The 9,926-nt window shown below is 37.3% G+C and overlaps 2 protein-coding genes across 2 annotated transcripts; one reads left to right on the forward strand and one right to left on the reverse strand.

Annotated features, from left to right (window-relative positions):
* LOC109844696 (inactive protein FRIGIDA-like) lies at nt 1–991 on the reverse strand. The gene has a single exon (XM_020413813.1). It carries the CDS (start codon nt 931–933, stop codon nt 1–3), a length of 933 nt encoding a protein of 310 aa, XP_020269402.1. The 5' UTR covers nt 934–991.
* On the forward strand, nt 7,483–9,887 carry LOC109844697. Its single transcript, XM_020413814.1, has 2 exons — nt 7,483–8,092; nt 8,581–9,887. Exons 1-2 carry the CDS (start codon nt 7,483–7,485, stop codon nt 9,885–9,887), a joined length of 1,917 nt encoding a protein of 638 aa, XP_020269403.1.

Genomic DNA, 9,926 nt, shown 5'->3' on the forward strand with positions numbered 1-9,926 from the left:
TCAAGTCCCCAAGAGAAAAAAGCCACGGGCATTACCTTGAACCTTCTGAACAAGAATGGTTGAGCGGCGCAGAACATCCCCATTCTTCGCCAAATTACACAATCTCAGAAGAGTGTACAGTTCCTTTGCTTTGAACTCTACAGGCACCCCGAAGGCCGCAACCAGAAGAACAAGCCCGAGAGCATCCACAGCGCTTGCAGACTCAATCCCTCCCTCACTAATAATCCTTTTCCTCCATGAAATTGCAGCATCCATAGCGCCTCCCTTAACTGACTGTGACGATGCCGAAGCCACAGGACACCCCGCAATCAAATAGAACTCCAGCAGTAGAATCCCAGCACGACGGCAATTAATGGCATTAGAATCTCCATGTTCGTAGGCCTTGCATCCCTGCAAATAGAACTTGCCCATTGCTTCAAGAACTAATTTTTCAGGGACGAAGGCCAGCTTGAGGGCCTCGGGGACCTCCCGACGGAGGCGATCAATCTCGGATAAGTGGGTCATGATGTACTTGCGGAGGGCTTTGGGGGCGTTGGAACGGCAAAGGCTTTCGACCTCGGAGTCCTGCCTTTCGGCAACCGGCAAAGATGCTTCGGGTTCGGGGGTTTTGACGGCATTGAGGGAGGAGTTGGTGGGGGTTTTGATGGTGGAGACGGCATCAAGGGAGGAATTGATGGAGTCTAGGGTTTGGTGGAGGGAGTTGTAATCGAGGAGGAAGTCGGAGAGAGCGCCGTGGAGGGATTTGAGGTTGGTGATGGATTCGGGGACCGAGGGCTTCGGTTTCTGATTAGGGTTAGGGTTTTGGTCTTCTTCTTCCTCCTCTTCTTCAGAGACTTCGACGTATTCAATTTCTTCTTCCTCCTCGACTTCTTCTACCTCCTCTTCAACCTCTTCCTCGACTTCTTCTTCGTCCTCCAACTGGGATGGCGACATGGATGAAAAAGGAACCCTAGGATCGCCGCAGAGACAGACAGAATGGGATCAGAAAATAAAAACGGTTACTAGAAAGCGTTTTTCTCCCTTTTCTTTCTTTCTTATTCTGTTATTATTATTATTATTTATTTTTTGAACAAGTTTCGTGTGGAGAATTATAAATATTGAATATTTATCACGAATTTCTTTTGACAATTAAAGTAGGTAAATAAATTGCTTTCTATTTTTTTCACCTGAAAAAGTTATAATCTATTTGTAGTATGATACATTTGATTTACTAGCAAAAGCATATATGACCAAACATAATTTAGGATTTAGAACATTGCACTATTTTTTGTTTTCAAAGTTTGTGTTTGAGAAATAAGATTTGGATTTGAAGTATAGATTTAAAATCAAAGGATTTGAAATCTAAAAATTTGAAATCCACATATTAACACATCACTTGTTTGGATAATTTTATTAGATGAAAGGCTTCCAAATCGTATATTTCAGATCTATTGTTTCGATTGCTTATTACACATGAATTTGGATTCGATATCCTTTCTTGACTATAATTAACAACTTGATATAATGTATTGTTATACTATCAAACATGATCAAATTCTGGAATAATGATAATAATATTAACTAGGCAACAATTTATATGTACCAAGATGTTCCCAATAATTCATCTCTTTCAAAAATATATAAGTTCTAACCAGAACAGAGTATATGTTTATTGATAGTTTAGTCTCTTTTTTGTTTGATATGTATCTTATCCCTGTTTTGCATTCTTATGTATTCTGCAACTGAACCTTCCTAAATAGCAATTAAGCAAATAATAATAGCTTTTCCAATCTTAAAAATTATAGGAAAGTATTAGGACATAAAATTTTACCAAGAAGCATGTTGCTCAGTTCACATGAGAAGCTGATGTCAAAAATACATGTAACTTTAATGTGACACAACACTATAAATAAAAATATATTGAAATTAATAACCAAACAGGGGCGGATTTACGGGGTTGTCATAGTATGCATATGACAACCCCAAGACAATATGAATATGTAGCTGAGATGGTAAAAATCTTGAAATTTCTATTAGAGGTTGCGGGTTCGAGTGGTTTTGCATACCCTCAATTTTTTTTTCATTCCTTTCATTAATTAGGCAATTCATGTTAAAAAACTAAAAGAGGCGGGAGCGGGGAGACCTTTCCCCTTCCTTTACTGACCACGAATCACGATCTCATCCCCTCACCCCTTCAATTTAGGCCATTCCCTTATCCTTTTTATTTTTCTTCTTCTAAAATTTAGAAATCCTAAATTTTCATAAACTTATCTAAATATTCACAAATTAAATCAGAGCAGTCCAAAGCTGAGCCAATTTCAGGTATGTTTAAACTTTTCCTCTATTAGTCTATTTGAAAGATTTAATTCTCAATTTCTCATGAATGTGACTAGTAATTAAAATAATGAATTATGCGAAGAACGAGCTGAGGAACAAAATGTCAAACCCGTGGCTTAATGATTGTTTAGTAACATTTGTGGAGAAAGAAGTGTTTTCCACAATTGATGATGTTGATATCATCAAGCGCTTTCAAGCTATGAACAACAGAAGAATGCAATTACATCTGGACTAGCATTAGATATTTAAATTTGAGTTGTAATTTAAAATATTACTATTTCTTGATTATATAATATTTTTAATTGGTTTCTTTTGATTTTTTTCCTTTACTTTTGTATTGATAAATGACAACCCTTATTTGAAATCCTGGATCCGCCCCTGGGGTAGTTATAAAAGGTACGAACTTAAATTTTTCTTAAAGGCGAAGCTTACGATGTTTAGATTGCGGATATGACTTTTCTCAAGAGGAGCTTGTGGTCATTTCTTTTCTGATTCCTTTTAATTTAGAGTTAGTTGAGAGTAATTAGAGGCTGCGCTGGCTTTATTTTTCAAGGTAGCAGGTAACCTAGCTAATCCACTAACTACTCTATTTTGTTGGGGAATTTTAGCTTTCCCTGCTTACTACGATCTCCGCAACTTGGAAGCTAACCCACAATCAATAAGATATCAAACAACCACAATCAAGAAGAAAAACCACTGAGATTTACGTGGTCCAATCGACCAACTTCGACCTACGTCCATAGGCAACAATGCGAGAAATCCACTATGTATCAGGAAGAACTACAAGAGGAACCACTCAACACTCGTCTCTCAATCTCTTAACCACACATACATAATCAACTCTCATATTCGCTCCAAAACCCTCTCCTTACAATCTTTTGAACGGACAAAGATTGTGAAACCCTCTCCTAATGATGTAATCTTTTGCACGGACAAAGACTACGAAACCCTCACCTCTCGCACAATATTGTTGAATCAGGTTACGCCCTCTGCTAACTCTGAATTACAAGAATATTAACTTTCTCTCACCTGTTTGGTTTTTCCTCCAACAATAGAAGAATATATATAGGAAAATCACAACCTTATCTCTCACCTAACTTCCTAATTATGATTAGGGTTCAAACTCCTAATCATAATGAGATTCAATCTCCTAATCATGATAGATCTCTAACCCTATTTATTTCTCATGAAGTTATACAAAGAATCAAAGACACAATCCTAACATATTTATGTCTTATCGGTGATGTTAATTAATTATCAAGAACATGCAGTACGCAATCCAATATTTGAAGCTCTGATATTGTGAGAAAGTTTGACATTCATTCCCTGTATTTTTCTTATTACATTCAATTGTTTCTTGTCATTTCAATTTAATCTGTGTAAAATCCCTTCCTACTCTTTCATGAATACACATGTTATATATTGGATATCTTTTAACATGACATGGCTAATGATTAGTGGATTTAATACGTGAACGTTATATGTTTTCAATTTAATCTGAAGGTACGTAATAATGCCTAAAGTAATATATTTTTTCAGATAAACCCAACCAGTCAAGTAAAAGACCATTTTTTTCCAGGAACCTTCTCGTCATGCATCAACTATCAAGTGATTGTGAAAACATAACGTTCACGTATCACCACTGGTGGTTATGAAACAAACAGTTCCGATATTACTACCGAGGTAACCAGTCGATCCAGGGAAATAAGTATTTGATTAGTGGATTTAAAGGTGCATACGTTTCAGACATGACATGGATATGATACTTATCAGTTGCCATATCCATAATAGCTTACCAATCACAGATAAGGATAAAGATATAGATATACAGTGACGGATCCGGAAAAAATTTCCATTGAGGGCACATTTACAATTATGCATATAAACTAATAACATATATCCATATCCATACCGACAAATATGGATACAAAAAAAGTGGCGGTCTCTATTGGTGCATTTTAGCGCGCGAAAATTTTCCCGCTATTGTGCACCTCCGTCTAGATCTAATGAGGAGGAAGAAGAAAATTGGGAGCAAGGGGACTCCTAGTGCTACTCTGAGAGACTCTATTTTCATTTTCCCCTCCTCTTCGTCTACTCGTAGATCTGAGGAAACAGAGGGAATCGAAAATAGTGAGAAAAGCAATGGAACAGTTGAAGCTCGAGAGGATTCGTCGATGGAACTAATGGGGAGTACAGGTCCGATTGGGGCGAAGAAGAGAGTGCTCATGGAGGAAATACTGGCTAGAACTACCTCTCTCTCTGATCCTGCTCAAGTTCATCTCAGATCTGACTCTACCTTTACTCGACAACTTAGTAAGAGTCCTAACTCAATCTCCTGGGCTGAAGATATAGAAGATGATTTGAATATAGAGAATGATGAAGATTGTGATGAAATTAATAGCAATGTTGAGATTCTTACAACTCCTGCAGCTCAATCTTCAAAAAATTATGGGAAAATCAATCTGGAGGAAAAGAATGATGAATCGAAAGATGAGATAGATTTAACAAAGGAAAGTGAAAGAAAGAAGAAATCCTTTGCTAGCTTGTTTACAGATAATAGAAAACCTGGAAAAGGTTTGTCTCTTAATTTCATACCATCTGATCAATCTAATGCCGCAGTTTTTACTGAAATGGAATGGAGGGAAGGAGTTGATTACTGGAAAAATGCTTTAGTAGGTCATGTTATAGGATTCAATGCAAAATTCAAATCCATGGAAGCATATGTAAATAAAGCTTGAGGGAGAATTTCAATTCCAAAAATCATTTTGATCAAATCAGGTGTTTTCTTGTTTGATTTCCAGACGGAACAGCAGATGAGAAAAGTGTTAGATGCAGGTCCATGGTTTTTTGGCTCAAGGCCATTGGTTCTCAAGCCTTGGTCAATTGACTCTGAAGTGGAAAAAATACCCATGGTTTTTTGGCTCAAGGCCATTGGTTCTCAAGCCTTGGTCAATTGACTCTGAAGTGGAAAAAATACAAGATTGTTCTTATCCATTATGGGTACAATGACTCTGAAGTGGAAAAAATACAAGATTGTTCTTATCCATTATGGGTACAATTTCCAAATTTAAAGCTCGACCTATGGAGTGCTACAGGTATTAGCAAAATCTCAAGTCTTATTGGATGTCCAATAACAACTGACATGCTTACAGCAACAAGGCAAAGGCTAAGCTATGCTAGGGTTTTACTGGAAGTGAAGCTGCCCTTGAAAGAGTCATTACCTGACACAGTTGAAATACAAGGACCTGATGGGAAAAAGTATAGGCAAAATGTCATATATGAACTCAAGCCAAAATGGTGCACAGTTTGTAATATTGTGGGACATGATACTGAATATTGCAGGAGGCAAAAGGGAAGGAAAATGTGGGTTCCTGTTAATAGACAGAAGGAAGTTGTGCAGGCACATAATGTTCAGACTGATACGCACAGTGTTCAGGTGCAGGTTGATAGATTGAATACTAATGCTGAAAAGGAAAATGATGTGCAACAGGTTTTACCTGATAATGAATCTGCATATGAGGCTCAGGGAAAAGATAGCATGAGTAAGGAAGGGTGCAATATATCACAGCAACAACAGAAAACATGCACAGCTTAAAAGACAAGGGTAAAGCTATAGATAATAGCTCACCAGGTGCACAAGGCATAAAACATGGTAGCCCATGTCTTACAAATGTATATCAATCCCCAACTGTGAATGCATCAGGATTCACAAGTGTGAGTAGAGCACATATTGCTAGAAGAACAACAATCAACATTGCTGGGAATTCAAATCAGAAAACTCAATTCTCCCCACTAGATCCATAGGTATATGACTTTGACCCTTGTTATATTGACAGGGGGGAATCAATAAAATGCATTTAGCCATTTGGAATATTAGAGGATTTAACAAATCCTCTAAGCATTTAATTGTAAAGCAATTTATATATCAGTACAATATTCCCTTTATAGCTCTTCTAGAAACAAAACTAAAGGAAGGAAAGATGGAGCATATTGCCAGGAAATTTGCTAGAGACTGGAATTGGATTTCAAATGTTCAGGAAGCTGGTAAAGATGGAGCATATTGCCAGGAAATTTGCTAGAGACTGGAATTGGATTTCAAATGTTCAGGAAGCTGGTAATGGGAGAATCTGGAGAAATTTGCTAGAGACTGGAATTGGATTTCAAATGTTCAGGAAGCTGGTAATGGGAGAATCTGGATACTTTGGAACAATGATTTAATGACAGTTCAAAGTATAAGCACAACTGATCAATGCCTGACTTGCTCTGTCCAATTGAAAAATGGAAAAGTATCATGCCTAATGTCTGTGGTTTATGCCTCAAATCAAAGGGAGAATAGGAAAAAATTATGGCAGGATCTTCTGGAAATCAAACAAAATGTAAACTGCCCTTGGTTGGTTGGTGAAGATTTTAATGCAATCATTAGTGCTGAAGAAAAAATGGGAGGAGCTCCTATTTCAGATGCTGACACAGAAGACTTCCAAAACTTTATTTCATCAAGCCAACTTCTTCACATCAAATCTATTGGATGTTTTTACACTTGGAATAATAAGCAAGATGCTAATACTAGAGTCTGGAGCAGAATAGACAGAATTCTGATTAATGATAGATGGTTGCATCATTATACATCAAGCCAGGTGGAATTTCTAGTACCAATGTGCTCAGATCATTCTCCAGCTCTTGTATCTGTTGGGGATGAGGATTTTCAAGGGAAAAAACCTTTTAAATTCTATAAAATGTGGACAAAACATCCTGACTTCTTAGCACTTGTGAATTATGTCTGGGGTCAAGAGATAAAAGGGTACAAGATGTACAAGTTTTACTCTAAACTTAAGATGCTGAAACCTGTCCTCAAAGAGTTAAATAAGAAGCACTTCATGAACATTGGGGAGCAAGTTGCAAGAGCTAAAGAGGAATTACTAGGAGTACAAAATCAGATGAGTTTGGATCTTCTAAAGCAAAGTCTAATTACTCAGGAGAAAAAATGCATTCAAAAATATAACAGGCTGCTTCAATGTGAAGAATCATTTCATAGACAAAAAGCAAATATCAGTTGGGCTGTGCATGGGGATAGAAGCTCACAATATTTCCATTCAATCATGAAAGCTAAAAGCAAATATCAGTTGGGCTGTGCATGGGGATAGAAGCTCACAATATTTCCATTCAATCATGAAAGCTAAAAGGCATCAAAATAGAGTGTTAACACTCTATTCAGAGAATGGAAGGAGGATTACAGATTTGCCTGAAATTGCTACTGAATTTATTGAATATTACAAAAATTTGCTTGGGAGAAAAGTGAATACTCTAGAACCAGACCCTGCAGTCATCTCTGATGGTCCCATTCTTATGGATAGACATAGAAATGAACTGGAGTCTCCAATCACCAATGAAGAGATCAAGCATGCTGTTTTTACTATCTCTGATGAAAAGGCCCCTGGACCTGATGGTTATAGTGCATCATTTTTCGAAAGCACTTGGAATATTATTAGTGCAGACATGATCAAGGTTGTTCAGGAGTTTTTTAGTTCTGGTAAGCTACTTGGCTCTCTCAATACAACTACCATCACCTTAATTCCTAAAGTTCTGAATCCAAGCTCACCATCTGAGTTTAGACCAATTTCCTGCTGTAATTGTGTCTACAAAGTGATCTCGAAAGTAATAACTGCTAGAATCCAGAAAGTCACTGGGTATTTAGTAAATGATGCACAGTGTGCCTTTGTCAAAGGAAGGATTATCTCAAATAACATTCTACTTGCTCATGAACTGGTAAAGCATTATGGTAGGAAACATATATCCCCGAGAGCTACACTCAACATAGATTTGAGAAAAGCATTTGATACAATAAGCTGAGATTTCATTAAAGCTATGTTGACAGGATTGGGATTTCTAGAAAAAATGATTGGATGGATTATTACCTGTATAACTACTACAAAATTTTCACTATCCCTTAATGGATCTCTACATGGATATTTTAAAGGGGCAAGGGGACTGAGACAGGGGGATCCTCTATCACCTTATTTATTTGTTATTGGGATGGAGTATTTGTCCAGGAGGATGAAGAAGCTTAGAACTAATAACCTGTTCAAATACCATCCTAGATGCTCTGGCTTGGGGATAACTCACTTAATATTTGCGGATGATTTGCTATTGTTCAGTAAAGCTGATATCCAGTCTATTAGTAAACTGAATAGTTGTCTTCAAGACTTCAGTAGAGTTTCTGGATTGGAAGTATCCAGTCTATTAGTAAACTGAATAGTTGTCTTCAAGACTTCAGTAGAGTTTCTGGATTGGAAGCAAACTCCAATAAATGTGCTGTCTATCTGGGAGGGGTTGAGGAAAATGTCAAGAACCAAATATGTTCTCTACTGAGCTTTTCTGAAGGTTCTCTACCAATTAGATATTTGGGGATGCCTCTGATTTCTAAAAGACTCTCACATCTTGATTGCTCAAATCTGATTAGCAAAATTTCAGAACAGATTCAAGGATGGCAAAGCAGAAGAAAAATGTCATATGCTGGAAGAATTCAGTTAATTAAAACTGTTATTATGGGGATTCAGAATTATTGGACAAATAGTTACATTCTACCCATAAGAGTTTTGCAGAAAATAGACAAGTTATGCTCTGATTTCTTATGGAACTGCAAAATGCATCTGATATCTTGGAGAGATGTATGCACAGACAGGAAAATGGGTGGTCTGGGGATATACAGTGCAAAAACATGGAATTATGCAGCTGCAATGAAACTACTATGGATGATTCATACAAAAAAAGATATATTATGGATTAAATGGGTGCATGAAAACTACATACACCAAGTGGATATATGGCAAGTTCAAGCAAGAAGAACTGATTCTTGGATGTGGAGACAATTACTCAAGGTTAGAGACTTGGCTCTCAATAAATTTGGTGATAAAAACAATCTGCAGAGAGTTATGAAAGAATGCTATGATAATGGGAAAATCCAAATATCTGAGATATATAAAGCCCTGACTCACTCAACAACTCCTATTGATACAATGTCAGGCTCAATTTGGGGTGGGCTGCACTACCCTAAACACTCAGTAATCCTATGGCTAGCCAACCACTCAAGACTGCTAACTAAGGAGAGACTATGCAAGATGGGGATGATAACTGAAAGCCTGTGCACCCTGTGTGCATCTCAGCAAGAAACATGTAAACATCTGTTTTTCGAGTGCCAATACTCAGCAGCTATCTGGAATGGAATCATGGAGTGGTTATGTTACTCGAGGAGGTCATGCAACTGGGATCAGGTGGTGAACTGGTATAGTGCTGAACTGAAAGGGAAGGGATATATGAAGAAAGTGAAAAGAATGGCTCTTTCGGCAACTGTCTATTGGATTTGGAAGGAAAGGAATTTGAGGATTTTTCAAGGGAAAAGAATGGCTCTTTCGGCAACTGTCTATTGGATTTGGAAGGAAAGGAATTTGAGGATTTTTCAAGGGAAACATCACACTCCAGTCCAACTGATTAGGGAGGTAAAAATCTCAATTTTAACCAAGGTGCTTAATAAAGATATACTTGATTATGTAAAGGAAAAGATAGGAGGATTGTAATCTAACATAGATATGTTGGAATTCTTGTTTCTCACTAGA

The sequence above is a fragment of the Asparagus officinalis genome, chromosome 6 (assembly GCF_001876935.1).
Source record: "Asparagus officinalis chromosome 6, Aspof.V1, whole genome shotgun sequence".
Taxonomy (NCBI): Eukaryota; Viridiplantae; Streptophyta; class Magnoliopsida; order Asparagales; family Asparagaceae; genus Asparagus; species Asparagus officinalis.